The 16791-nt window shown below is 50.0% G+C and overlaps 1 protein-coding gene across 1 annotated transcript in view; it reads right to left on the bottom strand.

Annotated features, from left to right (window-relative positions):
• Positions 1-6569: 6569 nt before the first annotated feature.
• LOC142476215 (rho GTPase-activating protein 22-like) overlaps positions 6570-16791 on the bottom strand; it is a 29259-nt gene continuing 19037 nt past the window's right edge. Inside the window, exons 3-4 of the mRNA XM_075581706.1 lie at positions 10370-10731; positions 6570-7751 (exon numbers count right to left, since the gene is read on the bottom strand). Coding sequence (XP_075437821.1) covers positions 7526-7751; positions 10370-10731 — 588 coding nt within the window. The 3' untranslated portion in view covers positions 6570-7525. The remainder of the gene's footprint in view (positions 7752-10369; positions 10732-16791) is intronic.

The following is a 16791-nucleotide window of genomic DNA, read 5'->3' as shown; positions in this document are numbered from 1 at the left end:
GTTCTGAGGGTCGTAGCAAGTTTCAAATTGGACCCTAGGGTGTCCCAGTTCCGGCATTGAGGACTGGGAAGTTTGGACCTGCTGGACCCAACGGAACCGGATATTTTTATATGGTTGTGTATTATCTGTAATACTGTGTCCCAAAGTATGGATAAAAACCACAGGAAATTCCCTTGGCCATCAGGTAGCAGATGGTCAGAGAAGCGTCCCAATGTCTAGAATTTAAGTGCTGTTCAAAGGAGTTTATCACCTCCACTGTTTACATGAGGGCGTAGATTACTAAAACCAGAGCAGGCTGTAAGTGTCCCATTTATCACCTCACAACAAAGGGTTTACTGCCAGATATTCCGTTTAGTAGACTGACTGGCATTCCTGATGCAAATGTGGGGCTGCAGAAATGAGACCCCAGAGTCCAACTGAGCATGTGCCAACTAGCTAGGGGGCAGGTATCAAAATGTGTTCCCATGCTAGTGAGTGGCTACAGTTAATTGAAGACCAATCACCTGTACTTAATGTTAAGGATAGGGTTACAAAAGGTATATAATCTGTGGTCAACCCTTTATCCTGTGTTAAGTGTTAGTTCGTTCGTTCATATATACCATCTTGATTGCTGAGAGAAATGCTATGCAATGTCTTGGAAGGATGAAGATTTCTGTATGAACTGCCAGTCCAGATGTGACTGTTTCATCATTTCCATCTTTAAGTAAGTGTCCATATTTTGCCTGTTATTTGTATAATCTGTTGTGTTCACTTTTATCAAGGAATAAATTATATTTTATCAAATCTAAGCCTCGTCCCAGTTCAACCCAGTTATATATATATATATTATATTATTATATATATTTGGTGTAAATTGCAGCCTGTCATAAGCTATCGTCACAGGTCACCCTTCGCAGATGCTTCTGCCTGGCATCGTTGCGTTGCAACCCGATTGGTGCAACCTGATGCCCTCCGCTCTCCACTGCAGGTCCTGGGTTGGCAAGGGTTGGTGCCTCCGTGGTCATCCCTCTGTCGGCTGGCGTCACGGCTGTGCTGGTCCCCTCCGATGGTGCCAGTCGCACACGGGCAACTGGTTTTGCTGCTTGGGAGCGGTGCCCCTGATGGGGTCTGTGGTCCGGTCCCGGTCCGGACAATCGGGTCTAAGGTGCCCGACCTTGTTGCAGGTAAAACACCGCCTCTCATGTTTGAATTCTGCAGCCTTTGGCGCTTTGCTTGCTGCTGCAGCTTTCAGTGTCCATTGAGGGGTAGCTTTAGTTCCCTGGGCTGCTCGGGCCCCTCCTTGGGGAACTGCTGGCTCATCCAAAGCAATCCTGCTGGCCACATACTCGTCGGCCCTCCGGGCAGTGTCCTCACAGGTCTTAGGTTTGCGGTCATAGATCCAAGCCCGCACAGTGGGGGGGAACCGCTGCATCAGCTGCTCCTGGAACACCAGGTCCAGTAAGGTATGGTATTTGGTAGCCCCATACCCAGTGACCCACTGGGTTCCACACCTGACCATTCTGTTGGCATAGTCCACAAATGATTCCCTGGGTTTTACATCCCCCGTCCGGAACTTGCTCCTATACCCCTCAGGTGTCAGGGCATACTGGACCAGCAGCTTACACTTCACATGCCCATAATCATCAGCATCCACACCGGGAAGCTCCTGCACAGTTCTTTTGGCTTTGCCGGATAATAGTGGTCGTAGTTTGACCACCTAGTCCCTCTTTGGTATTCGGAACCGGCCACACTGATTCTCAAAATCGTTCAGAAATGAGTCCAGGTCATCCGTGCCATCAATGAACTTGCTAAACCTGTGGTGATCCGGCCGGGAAAGCTCTTGTTCCCCGTTTACAAGGTGGGATTGGGAACCTTTTCCAACTGCTACCGTGAGCTTTAACTGCTGCTCGTAGCTGATTCCCTCTCCCCAGGTGGCGAGCAGTGCGCTGAGTCCAGTGGCCGGCAGTCCGTCGGCTGCTAACCCCTCCGCACTGCCTGGCACCAAGCCACCAACGACCGGGTGGTCAGCATCCCCCTCCCCCTGTCCTTGCAGCACCAGAGTTGGAGGGACCTCCTCAACTTCGGGCTGAGTACCATCCGCTGCAAGTGCAGCTAATCGGGCCGCTCTGCCCTCATATTCTTCTAAATCCTCCTCCAGCTGACTCTTGGAACGACCGTCTGTCGTTACGCCATATCCCGCACATCTCTCCACGACTTGCTCTGTCCCAGGAACGGAACCTCCCTGAGCGCAGACTCATGGTGCCACCGGGTTATGGGTCCAGAGACCAGTGAATTATCTCGTGCTTCTTTGGAAGTGTGTGTAAGTTGCCACTTGTCTGAGGAGCTTGCAATCGACAAGGTCCTCACTATATTACAGAGCCCCGCAGGACACTGCAATATAGGCTCAATCAGTATCTCACCAGCTGCCACCAGTTTTAAATGCTTGTGACGGGAGACGCACTTAATAACACATTTATATTTCGTGGGTCCTGATTGAGCAGAACAGGTTGAGCAAAATAAACTGAGATTTATTCCCTTGATAGGCAAACACACGACAACTGCAGAATAAACTTAATAATTGCACTTACGGGTAGAGGAACAGAGGATAATGTCCAGAAAGGTACAAAGCACCAGAAGATTGTCTTTCAAAATGTAGTCCTTTTGCAAATTGCACATTCACAGAAGGATTGGACTGGCTATTTATTTGGCAAAGTCTTTTCTGGTTCTCAGGGGTTCGTTCTGGATCCCCAGGGCTAACGAAATCCTGAAGCAGGGCAAGTTTCCTTGTTGTGATGTTTTTAACCCCTTGCGTTCTGGAATCGTAGCCGCTGTACTTAGGTCTTATCCGCTTGAAGAAATCAGGTAGCAACAGCAACAACACAGGAATGAGGGGTACAGGCCTTTTTAAGGACAAGGGCCCATGGAGTGTTACATTAGCCTCATCCCATTGGCAAAGAATTATCTTCCTCCTATCAGAACCTGCCATGTCACATGGGCAAATCCTACAGCCAGCCCAGGTAACTCTGAGCATGCTCAGTAAGCAGCTTGGTAGCACTGCGAAGTAAAAAGGGGCCACTCATTTCTGAGGACGCAATGTCTGGAGTTTGGTCTCAAGGTGTGAAATATCTAGGATGAGTAACAGGATCTGCTACTCAGAAACATCCTGATTAAGTGACACTTTAAGAATCTGGGGTCTTTCATCCCCTAGACACATCGGCATCTCACACTTTAATCTGGTCTGTAACTGTTTCATACGCTCATAATATATATTTTCTTTAACTGTGCATGCAATGTCTTGTATATAAATGTATACCTTGTTCATTTATGTAACTGTATTTGTAACCATGTATTATTTGTTTTACTCTGTGCCCAGGACATACTTGAAAACGAGAGGTAACTCTCAATGTATTACTTCCTGGTAAAATATTTTATAAATAAATAAATAAATAAATAATAAAATAATCTCCCAACCGGGGACTCATATATGCATAACATTTGTTCCTTAATGCATTACAAAGGCAGGCAGAAAAAAATAGCATCCTGCCGGTACATTTTAAAACTGCAACAGAAAGGCACTTCATCAAAAATATATGTTTCCCTTATGACAAAGTTATATTTTTAATATGTGTGTTCTTGGGGGGTTACACTGAGGCTGCACACCAAAAATCAGGGTGCTGGCTCACTCCGTTCCTAAATTAGCAGTCTTAATGGAACGGCTCCTGTTATTCAGCACTGCAGGTAGTGACTAGCCTGCAAAAAGGGGACAACAATGCATATAGGGGACAATGGTACAGGGGAACAGCATATAATATTAACCCCTTCATCCCCAATACGAAATAGGGGTAACCAGCCGAGCCCACTGCCTTTATTAATGCGCTGATTACCCCCATTTTCGCCACAATACCCGAGACTTGATACCCGAGACCCTGAGATAACAGATACCCGAGTCATCCTGAGATACCCGAGTCACCCTGAGATACCGAGTCACCCTGAGATACCTGAGACCCTGAGATACCCGAGACTTGAGATACCCGAGATACCCGAGACTTGAGATACCCGAGTCACCCGAGACCCTGAGATACCCGAGACCCTGAGATACCCGAGACACCTGATACCCGAGACCCTGAGATACCCGAGACTTGAGATACCCGAGACCCTGAGATACCAGATACCCGAGTCACCCGAGATACTCGAGTCACCCGAGGCACCCTGAGATACCCGTCACCATGAGATACCCGAGACACCTGAGATACCCGAGACCCTGAGATACCCGAGACCCTGAGATACCCGAGTCACATGAGATACCCGAGTCACATGAGATACCTGAGTCACATGAGATACCCGAGACCCTGAGATACCCGAGTCACCCGAGACCCTGAGATACCCGAGACCCTGAGATACCCGAGTCACATGAGATACCTGAGACTTGAGATACCTGAGACCCCGAGACCGAGATACCCGAGTCACATGAGATACCCGAGTCACATGAGATACCTGAGACTTGAGATACCTGAGACCCCGAGACCGAGATACCCGAGACCCCGAGATACCCGAGACTTGAGATACCCGAGACCCTGAGATATCAGATACCCGAGTCACCCGAGACACCCGACACCCTGAGATACCCGAGACACCCTGAGATACCCGAGACACCCTGAGATACCCGAGTCACCCCGAGATCCTGAGATACCCGAGACCGAGATACCCGAGTCACCCCAAGACCCTGAGATACCCGAGTCACCCGAGCCACATGATACCCGAGACCCTGAGATACCCGAGTCACCCAAGCCACATGATATACCCGAGACACCTGAGATACCCAAGATACCAGAGAAACCTGAGATACCCGAGAAACCTGAGATACCCGAGAAACCTGAGATACCCGAGAAACCTGAGATACCCGAGAAACCTGAGATACCCGAGAAACCTGAGATACCCGAGACCCTGAGATACCCGAGACCCTGAGATACCCGAGACTTGAGATATCCGAGACCCAGAGATACCCGAGTCACCTGAGACATCCGAGACCCTGAGATACCAGATACCCGAGTCACCCTGAGATACCCGAGACCCTGAGATACCCGAGATACCCAATTACCCGAGATACCCGTCACCCGAGATACCTGCAAAAAAAAAGCAAAGTCTCTCCCTGCCTCCATATTTCGGGGTCTGGAGGAGGCTAACGGCGACACCTTGAAGTGAGCGCGGCGTAACGCGAGGTGAGCGCGGCATAACGTGAGGCAGTGCTAATTTAACATGCTAACAAGCCTATGCTAACGAGATCAATAACTGCCTTTGTTTTTGCATGTAATTATCTTTGTGACTTGGCGTTCACCTCGGTTATCGCCGGCCAGACCCGCGTTGGGCGGGGTGTACGTGGGATGTACGTGGGGTGTACGTGGCGGGTCTCAGGATTATGCTGCTTTGTTCCCCACACTGGAGGCCTTTGGTGGATGTGTAGAACAGTCAGTATGTCTCCCGCACGGACCCTGCCCCCCCCTCCCCCCGCACGGACCCTGTCCTCCCTCTCCCGCACGGACCCTGCCCCCCCCCCCGCACGGACCCTGTCCTCCCTCCCCCGCACGGACCCTGCTCCCCCCGCACGGACCCTGCTACCCCCGCATGGACCCCCCCCTCCGCACGGACCCCGCTCCCTAGCACGGACCCTGCTCCCCCCGCACGGACCCCCCCGCAAGGGGCTACGATGGGGGGGACCTTTATATAGGGGCCACGATGGGGGGGACCTTTATTTAGGGGCCACATTTATATAGGGGCCACGATGGGGGGACATTTATATAGGGGCCACGATGGGGGGGCATTTATATAGGGGGCATTTATATAGGGGACATGACAGTGATACTATTAGTCATTTTACCGATATTAGGCCTGGTTTATATGGGGTGTGGTGTGTGGTGTGTGGTGTGTGGTGTGTGTGGTGTGTGGTGTGGTGTGTCCGGTCCCATGATACGACCTAATGGCTGACTGATTAATCCCTTCTCGCGTGTGTATATAGGGGAATAGCCACGCACTACGGATGAGACCGGTACTGGCTGCATTTCTACGCGTTACTGGCGGTATAATCAGCTCACTAACGGCGTATAGAAGACGGATTCTTTGGCCTCATAACCACCAGCGAGGACGCGGTGTTCTTATCACTGTATAAGTCTGGCACACAGAGACTCCATCTTTATATATGCCGCGGTATAAGCTATATACGTGTATCTGTGTCCGCCGCTGATTAATATACGGTATGTATTGCCTGGGACGTCCCCCTGCAATCATATCACTGTTCTGTAGTATATATCCGCAGAACACATCACAGTAACCGCGTGATTACATTGCGCTAACTTTCCCAAGGACTCTCCCAGCTTATAAATAATGAGACTTTTGGGAATATCGGAATTCCTGACCCCCCCCCCCCCCGCGCACAGACCCCTCCCTCCCCCCCCCCGCGCACAGACCCCTCCCTCCCCCCCACGCACAGACCCCCCCACCCTCCCACGCAGACCCCCCCACCCTCCCGCGCACAGACCCCTCCCACATTCAGATACATTCTTTATACATTTCCATGCAACACCTTTAATAATCGGCTGATGGTCACCAACATTGAGACCTGAGCTGGTGGGAGGGACAGACTGTGGGTCACTGGTCCTCCGGGTCACCCTGCAGTGGGAGGGACAGACAGGATGGGTGACAGGACCTCCGGGTCACCCTGCAGTGGGAGGGACAGACTGTGGGTCACTGGTCCTCCGGGTCACCCTGCAGTGGGAGGGACAGACAGGATGGGTGACAGGACCTCCGGGTCACCCTGCAGTGGAAGGGACAGACCGTGGGTCACTGGCCCTCCGGGTCACCCTGCAGTGGAAGGGACAGACCGTGGGTCACTGGCCCTCCGGGTCACCCTGCAGTGGGAGGGACAGACAGGATGGGTGACAGGACCTCCGGGTCACCCTGCAGTGGGAGGGACAGACAGGATGGGTGACAGGTCCTCCGGGACACCCTGCAGTGGGAGGGACAGAGCGTGGGTCACTGGTCCTCCGGGTCACCCTGCATTGGGAGGGACAGACAGGATGGGTGACAGGACCTCCGGGTCACCCTGCAGTGGGAGGGACAGACTGTGGGTCACTGGTCCTCCGGGTCACCCTGCAGTGGGAGGGACAGACTGTGGGTCACTGGTCCTCCGGGTCACCCTGCAGTGCTATATGCTATAACGTACCCACAATGGGCCCGTCCAATTGTTCCTCCAGAACTGCATTAAGTGTGCGCGGAACCTGCCATTCCCACAGAAAGCTGCGCGGAACCTGCCATTCCCACAGAAAGCTGCGCTGAAGCTGCCATTCCCACAGAAAGCTGCGCTGAATCTGGCGCCTCTGAACTGGTTTTACTGGTTTGGTTTGTTCCGTTACAGCCCGGAGGTTCTGTCTGTGCATTCCGCGTCTCCAGCCGACGCGCTTCTCAGCCCGCGCTGAAGTGCAAGGGCCTGGCAGCGTCTCCGTGTTTCCCGCGGCTATGCGGGCGATTGGCCGCCGCGTCGCGTTCCTCCGCCTCACTCGGCCTGATTTGCAGCCCGGGCCTGGGTTACGCTCCCCAGAGTTTGGAAGAACTCCTCCATCTCCCTCTGCAGGAGGCTGTTCCGGAGCTCGGCGCCCTCCCGCGCGCGCTCAGAGTTTCGCAGTTTGATTTCCAGCAACGCGTTTCGCTTGTTCTCCTGATCCAGCGCTTCCTGCAGGCAGCTCACCCGGAGTCGCATCTCTGCTCTGGCTCTCTCCAAACTGAGAACAAAAACAGGACAGGCCATTAGCCATTAGCTTGTGTATAACACCAACCCTCCACCCCGACAACGCGAAGCTGCGCACACTTCTGGGACCCCACTGAACCCAAGCAGGGACATATTTACAGAGATTAATCTAGATTATAGGGGCTCAACTCCAATCCTCAGGGGCCACCAACAGGTCAGGTTTTCAGGATATCCCTGCTTCAGCACAGGTGGCTCAATCAGTGGCTCAGTCAAAGACCGGGCCACCTGTGCTGAAGCAGTGAGGACTAGAGTTTGCCGCCCCTGGACTCTATTTGATAAAAGTTAATAAATAGCCACCTCTGTTCTAACGCCAGTGCTCAGGGGCCACCAACAGGTCAGGTTTTCAGGATCTCTCTGCTTCAGCAGAGGTGAGTCAGCGTCAGGTTCAGCGTTGAGCTGCGGGGTTTTATTATTTCCAGGAATGGCCTCTTTGTACGCGCTGCTCTGTGCCGCCGTCACAAGCAGTTATTTATTCATTATCTGAACCCAATACGGCTCCACAGAATGGTATCACTACCTGCAATCGCCCTACACCACGCGTGGCCCCTCTCCCTGCGTGGCCCCTCTCACTGCGTGGCCCACGCTGGCCTCTCGGCCACAGGGAGGAATATGTATCACCTCTGTATCCGGCTCTCGTACTCCCCCCTCACTGCGTGGCCCACGCGTGGCCCCCCTCACTGCGTGGCCCACGCTGGCCTCTCGGCCACAGGGAGGAATATGTATCACCTCTGTATCCGGTCCTCGTACTCCCCCCTCACTGCGTGGCCCCCCTCACTGCGTGGCCCATGCTGGCCTCTCGGCCACAGGGAGGAATATGCATCACCTCTGTATCCGGTCCTCGTACTCCCCCCTCACTGCGTGGCCCACGCGTGGCCCCCCTCACTGCGTGGCCCACGCGTGGCCCCCCTCACTGCGTGGCCCACGCTGGCCTCTCGGCCCCAGGGAGGAATATGCATCACCTCTGTATCCGGTCCTCGTACTCCCCCCTCTGTGTGGCCCACGCGTGGCCCCCCTCACTGCGTGGCCCACGCTGGCCTCTCGGCCCCAGGGAGGAATATGCATCACCTCTGTATCCGGCTCTCGTACTCCCCCCTCACTGCGTGGCCCCCCTCACTGCGTGGCCCACGCTGGCCTCTCGGCCCCAGGGAGGAATATGTATCACCTCTGTATCCGGTCCTCGTACTCCCCCTCACTGTGTGGCCCACGCGTGGCCCCCCTCACTGCGTGGCCCACGCTGGCCTCTCGGCCACAGGGAGGAATATGCATCACCTCTGTATCCGGTCCTCGTACTCCCCCCTCACTGCGTGGCCCATGCTGGCCTCTCGGCCCCAGGGAGGAATATGCATCACCTCTGTATCCGGTCCTCGTACTCCCCCCTCACTGTGTGACCCACGCGTGGCCCCCCTCACTGCGTGGCCCACGCTGGCCTCTCGGCCCCAGGGAGGAATATGCATCACCTCTGTATCCGGCTCTCGTACTCCCCCCTCACTGCGTGGCCCACGCGTGGCCCCCCTCATTGCGTGGCCCACGCTGGCCTCTCGGCCCCAGGGAGGAATATGCATCACCTCTGTATCCGGCTCTCGTACTCCCCCCTCACTGCGTGGCCCACGCGTGGCCCCCCTCACTGCGTGGCCCACGCTGGCCTCTCGGCCCCAGGGAGGAATATGTATCACCTCTGTATCCGGCTCTCGTACTCCCCCCTCACTGCGTGGCCCACGCGTGGCCCCCCTCACTGCGTGGCCCCCCTCACTGCGTGGCCCACGCTGGCCTCTCGGCCCCAGGGAGGAATATGTATCACCTCTGTATCCGGCTCTCGTACTCCCCCCTCACTGCGTGGCCCACGCGTGGCCCCCCTCACTGCGTGGCCCCCCTCACTGCGTGGCCCACGCTGGCCTCTCGGCCCCAGGGAGGAATATGTATCACCTCTATATCCGGTCCTCGTACTCCCCCTCACTGTGTGGCCCACGCGTGGCCCCCCTCACTGCGTGGCGCACGCTGGCCTCTCGGCCCCAGGGAGGAATATGTATCACCTCTGTATCCGGTCCTCGTACTCCCCCCTCACTGCGTGGCCCCCCTCACTGCGTGGCGCACGCTGGCCTCTCGGCCCCAGGGAGGAATATGTATCACCTCTGTATCCGGCTCTCGTACTCCCCCCTCACTGCGTGCCCACGCGTGGCCCCCCTCACTGCGTGGCCCACGCTGGCCTCTCGGCCCCAGGGAGGAATATGTATCACCTCTGTATCCGGCTCTCGTACTCCCCCCTCACTGCGTGGCCCACGCGTGGCCCCCCTCACTGCGTGGCCCCCCTCACTGCGTGGCCCACGCTGGCCTCTCGGCCCCAGGGAGGAATATGTATCACCTCTGTATCCGGTCCTCGTACTCCCCCCTCACTGTGTGGCCCACGCGTGGCCCCCCTCACTGCGTGGCCCACGCTGGCCTCTCGGCCCCAGGGAGGAATATGTATCACCTCTGTATCCGGTCCTCGTACTCCCCCCTCACTGCGTGGCCCACGCGTGGCCCCCCTCACTGCGTGGCCCCCCTCACTGCGTGGCCCACGCTGGCCTCTCGGCCCCAGGGAGGAATATGTATCACCTCTGTATCCGGTCCTCGTACTCCCCCCTCTGCTTTCCGAGCTCCTCTTTCAGCTCCGTCACCATTCTGTGGCAGGTCTCCCACGCGTGTCCGGACGCGGAGGTCGTGGCGTCACTGTGCTCGCTGCTGCTCACGCACAGTTCTAGCCGCTCGGCGCTGCCTGCCAGCCGCAGGGTGCCGCGGTCGCTGTGTGACGGTGACACGGAAGCCTGAGACACGTGGCTCCCCCGGCAGGCCGAGCAGCTGCCCACGGAATCTGCCAGTGAGAGGTTACAGGAGGAGGGCCACGTGCTGCTGGGTAAGGACGGGGGGCACGGCAGGACGTTGTCGTACGTGGACAGTCGCTGAGCTGTGGCCGAGTCCTGTGACCAGAGGAAACAGATAATAACATGACACCACGCAGCGCTGCACGTGGCACAGCGAGGCCAAGAGCTTACACTCTAATTTTGGTAGTGACTTGTCACAAGGAGGTGACAGGGATGTGACCTGGGATATCCCACTTCAAAGGCAAGGACAACTGAGCACCTCCATACACACACGCTATACACACGCGTCTCCATACACACACGCTATACACACGCGTCTCCATACACACACACAGGCTATACACACGCGTCTCCATACACACGTGTCTCCATGCACACACGCTATACACACACGTGTCTCCATGCACACACGCTATACATGCGTCTCCATACACTCACACAGGCTATACACACGCACGCTATACACGCGTCTCCATACACACGCACGCTATACATGCGTCTCCATACACACACACAGGCTATACACATGCTATACACACGCACGCTATTCACACGCGTCTCCATGCACACGCACGCTACACACACGAGTCTCCATACACACGCACGCTATACACACGCATCTCCATGCACACGCACGCTATACACACGTGTCTCCATGCACATACACGCTATTCACACGCTATATTACATACACACGCACACACACTATGTTGCATGCACACGCTATATTACATACACATGCACACAATATTACATACTGTACACACGCGCACGCACACCAAGAAACTAAATAGAATAGATAAGAAAACACACACACGCTATACACACGCGTCTCCATTCACACGCACAGGCTATACAGAAACGCGTCTCCATTCACACGCACAGGCTATACAGAAACGCGTCTCCATTCACACACACAGGCTATACAGACGAAACGCGTTGGGACTTTACTCTACCCATATACCATTAGCAGGAGTTTCTTGGGAGCTGTCTGGAGCTGTCACCCTCTCTGTCCTTAACCCCTGGTGTGTGGCCATCACTGGGGTTTATTGGGAGTTGTGTTAGCAGTTGTTCCCTGTACAGCTTCTGTGGCCTTCTGGTTTTTGTGTTTTTATATATATATTTTTTATTATAAAGATTTATCCTGTTTTCCTGCGTCCTTTTCCTGCGTCCTTTTCCTGCGTCCTTTTCCTGCGTCCTTTTCCGGTGTTCTTGGAAATGTTCCAGTTATTCCAGTAATTCCCGGTGAAGTTGGTAACTTTAACAACCATAAGCTTTTTTATATCTATTCTAATGTGAGTGTCCATTTGGCTTCAGCTATTTATGAATTGTGTATACAGTATCACACTGTTTATGAATTGTGTATACAGTATCACACTATTTATGAATTGTGTATACAGTATCACACTGTTTGTGTCATCTCTTTATTGAGATTATCCTGCTGCGGAGGAGATGACATTGACGCTGCAAGTTTTGGGATTGGAGGAGAGTATCCTGCTGATGAGGAACCTATAATAACGCTGCGAGTCCGACTACGAGAGAAGGTCCACAGTGCCAGTTATATCCTATCCACGGAGATTCCTGCTCATCAGTGGGGTTCACTTAACAACCGCAATGCCCGTCTATCCTCGCCTAATGTGAGTGTAGCACTTTTTGCCTTGACGGTTACTTACAATATGACACTATTGTGTTTTCTCTTCCTTCTCCTTTTTTATATATATTTCCTTATTTGATGAGTTTGTGGCAATCGGAACTTCACCCTCCTAACAAACACGAGTGGCTCTGAACGAACCCATTTGCGGCCCCATCAAGGGAATCTATCATTTGGACGACTACGTATCCTTCTAGTTTACAGTTTTTTGCGCTTGTTTCCCCCCCCCCCCCTTATGCCTATACACACACGTGTCTTCATACACACGCACGCTATATACACGCTTCTCCATACACACGCACGCTATACACATGCATGCTATACACTCGCATCTCCATACACACACGCTATACACACGTGTCTCCATACACACACACACGCTATACACAGGCATCTCCATACACACGCGTCTCCATACACACCTGTTTCCATACGCACGTGTCTCCATACGCACGCTATACACCCGCGCCTCCATACACACTATACACACGCGCCTCCATGCATATACACTATATTACATGCACACGCTATATTACATACATACACACGCACGCTATATTACATACACACACACACACTATATTACATACACACGCACACACTATATTACATGCACACGCTATATTACATACATACGCACTCGCTATATTACATACACACACACACGCACACACTATATTACATGCACACACTATATTACATACGCACACACTATATTACATGCACACGCTATATTACATACACATACACTATATTACATGCACACGCTATATTACATACACACACTATATTACATACACGCACACACACACACTATATTACATGCACACGCTATATTACATACGCACGCACGCTATATTACATGCACACACTATATTACATACACGCACACACTATATTACATGCACACACTATATTACATACACGCACACACACTATATTACATGCACACGCTATATTACATACATACGCACGCACGCTGTATTACATACACACACACACACACACTATATTACATACACACACACACACTATATTACATGCACACGCTATATTACATACATACGCACACGCACACACTATATTACATGCACACGCTATATTACATACACACACTATATTACATGCACACACTATATTACATGCACATACACTATATTACATGCACACGCTATATTACATACACACACTATATTACATGCACACGCTATATTACATACATACGCACGCTATATTACATACTGTACACATGTGAACGCACACCAGGGATATGAAACAGATAATGAATTAAATGGAATAGATGAGGATACAAGGTGGTATGGAGGTAGAATGGGGGCAAGTGCGAGTGTGACAAGCAGCGAGACACCCATAGTAAATACAGATAATACTAGAAAACTTCTAAAGACTAAACCAAGTGGGAGCAGAAAGGAAGGAGCAGATAAGATAATAGTACAGACTGAAAAAAACCTGAAATGCATGCTTGCTAATGCAAGAAGCCTGACAGATAAAATGGGGGAACTTGAATTAATAGCTACAAGGGAGCAGTGTGATATCATAGGCATTACTGAAACATGGTGGGATGAAACTCAGGACTGGACAGTTAATCTGGAGGGTTATTCTCTTTTTCGGAAGGATCGTCCAAATAGAAGGGGAGGTGGAGTATGTTTATATGTTAAACCGGATCTAAAATCTATTATAAGGGATGATGTCTATGAAGGGAATGATGAAAATGTAGAGACTTTGTGGATAGAAATTAGCAGTGGAGGTAAAAGTATAAAGAAAATGTTTGTGGGAATATGCTATAAACCCCCAAATATCTGTGAGATTGAGGGAGGTAAAATACTTTTGAAATTGGAGAAGGCATCAAAACTGGGTCATATTTGCATAATGGGGGATTTTAATTATCCAGACATAGATTGGGGCAATGAGATTAGCGTTACAACAAAAGGAAACAGGTTTTTGGGGGTGCTTAAAGACAATTATATGACCCAAATTATTGAGGAACCAACCAGGAGAGGGGCAGTTCTGGATTTGGTCATATCAAACAATGTAGAAGTAATAACAAATATTCAAGTCCTGGAACATTTGGGTAACAGTGATCATAACATGGTCTCATTTGAAATAAATGATCAAAAAACAGATTACTTGGGTTCAACAAATACCTTAAACTTTAGAAAGGCAGATTGTAATAAACTGAGGTCTAATCTAGTAGTAATACAATGAATGGGATGATGTTTTTGCAGGGAAAAATGTAGAAGATAAATGGGCAGTCTTTAAAACATTGTTAGAAAAGTACACTTATCAGTGTATATCTTTGGGTAATAAGTATAAAAGAAATAAGTCAAAACCAATGTGGCTAAATAAACAGGTAGGGGAGGAAATGGACAAGAAGAGGAAGGCGTTTAGATTCTTTAAGTCAGAAGGGACAGAGACATCGTATCAGAATTATAAGGAATGTAACAAAAATTGCAAAAGGGCAATCAAATTAGCAAAAATGGATAATGAAAAAAGGATTGCAATAGAAAGTAAGGTCAACCCTAAAAAGTTCTTTAAGTACATTAATAACAAAAAAATGAGAAAAGAAAATATGGGACCCTTTCAGTGTGAGATGGGTAGGCAGATTATTGGAGATAAGGAAAAAGCAGAGGTATTAAACAAATGATTTACCTCTGTGTTTACCAGGGAAGAATCAAGTTCAATAGTAGTGCCGCAGGAGGAAGCCACAACCTCCATATTAATGAACAATTGGTTAACTGAGGAAGAAGTTCATAAGCGACTTGAAAAAATGAAAATAAATAAGGCACCTGGCCCCGATGGAATACATCCAAGAGTTCTCAAGGAGTAAAGCTCAGTAATAGCAAAACCATTACATTTAATATTCAATGACTCCATTTCCACAGGCTCAGTACCACAAGATTGGCGTAAAGCAGATGTGGTGCCTATATTTAAAAAGGGAGCTAGATCAAAACCAGGGAATTACAGACCTGTAAGCCTGACTTCAATAGTAGGGAAACTACTTGAAGGTTTAATATGGGATAATATTCAGGAATACTTAATGGAAAACAAAATTATTAGTAATAGTCAGCATGGATTTATGAAGGATAGATCTTGCCAAACTAACCTTATTTGTTTCTTTGAGGAGGTAAGTAGGAATTTAGACCAGGGTAATGCAGTTGATGTGGTCTACTTAGATTTTGCAAAGGCTTTTGATACGGTTCCACACAAGAGGTTGGTGTACACAATAAAGAAAATTGGACTCAGTAATAATATATGCACCCGGATTGAAAACTGGTTGAAGGACAGACAACAGAGGTTTGTCATAAATGGAACTTCATAAGTTTATTCGTAAACCATCATTAAAAAAGTTATTTTATAATAGATCCCATATTCCGAATGATACCACTACGCAAAGTTCACCTTTCCTGTCTTGCCTTTAAATTCTTCATGGGCAAGCTATCCAGCTACCTGAACAATCTCCTCACCCCTACTACCTGCAGCACCTATCACCTGAGATCAGACTCCAAAAGACTATTCATGGTCCCAAGGCTCAACAAAGTATCTGGACGTTCCTCCTTCTCCTTCCGTGCACCCCAAAACTGGAACAACCTACCAGAGACTCTCACATCCACCACCAGTTTAAGTTCTTTCAAATCTAAGGCTGTCTCACACTTTAACCTGGTCTGTAACTGTTACATACGCTCATAATATATATTTTCTATAACTGTGCACGCAATGTCTTGTATATAATGTATACCCTGTTCATTTATGTAACTGTACTTGTAACCATGTACTATTTGTTTTACTCCTTGCCCAGGACATACTTGAAAACGAGAGGTAACTCTCAATGTATTACTTCCTGGTAAAATATTTTATAAATAAACTACTGTAGATAATACAACCGTTTCAATTTTTGACCTGGAAATATATTTACAATCTAGGTATAATTTTAAAGGTCACTGTCATTTACAGGATCTTGCTGATCTTTATAATAAAAACACTGATTATAACGTCAATACAGAGTTATTTTGGGGAAGAAGGGACTTAGGATTTAGGAATATGTCCACCTTTAATCGCACCTTCAGTAAGGGTCAATGTTTCAGCAAATCAGTGGAAAGAAATCTTTCTTTATTAACACACACACACACACACACACACACACACACACACACACACACACACACACACACACACACACACACACACACACACGGATCGAGAGCAAAGTCTCCATCTTTGCTGATGATACTAAATTGTGTAAGGTAATAGAATCAGAGCAGGATGTAATTTCTCTTCAGAAGGACTTGGAGAGACTGGAAACGTGAGCAGGTAAATGGCAGATGAGGTTTAATACAGATAAATGTAAGGTTATGCATTTGGGATGCAAGAATAAAAAGGCGACTTACAAATTAAATGGAGATATATTGGGGGAATCCTTGATGGAGAAGGATTTAGGACAGCAGGCTTAGCAATAGTGCCCAATGTCATGCAGTAGCTGCAAAGGCAAA

The sequence above is a fragment of the Ascaphus truei genome, unplaced genomic scaffold (genome assembly GCF_040206685.1).
Source record: "Ascaphus truei isolate aAscTru1 unplaced genomic scaffold, aAscTru1.hap1 HAP1_SCAFFOLD_1503, whole genome shotgun sequence".
NCBI classification, from domain to species: domain Eukaryota; kingdom Metazoa; phylum Chordata; class Amphibia; order Anura; family Ascaphidae; genus Ascaphus; species Ascaphus truei.
This window is presented reverse-complemented; position numbering and strand designations above follow the sequence as displayed.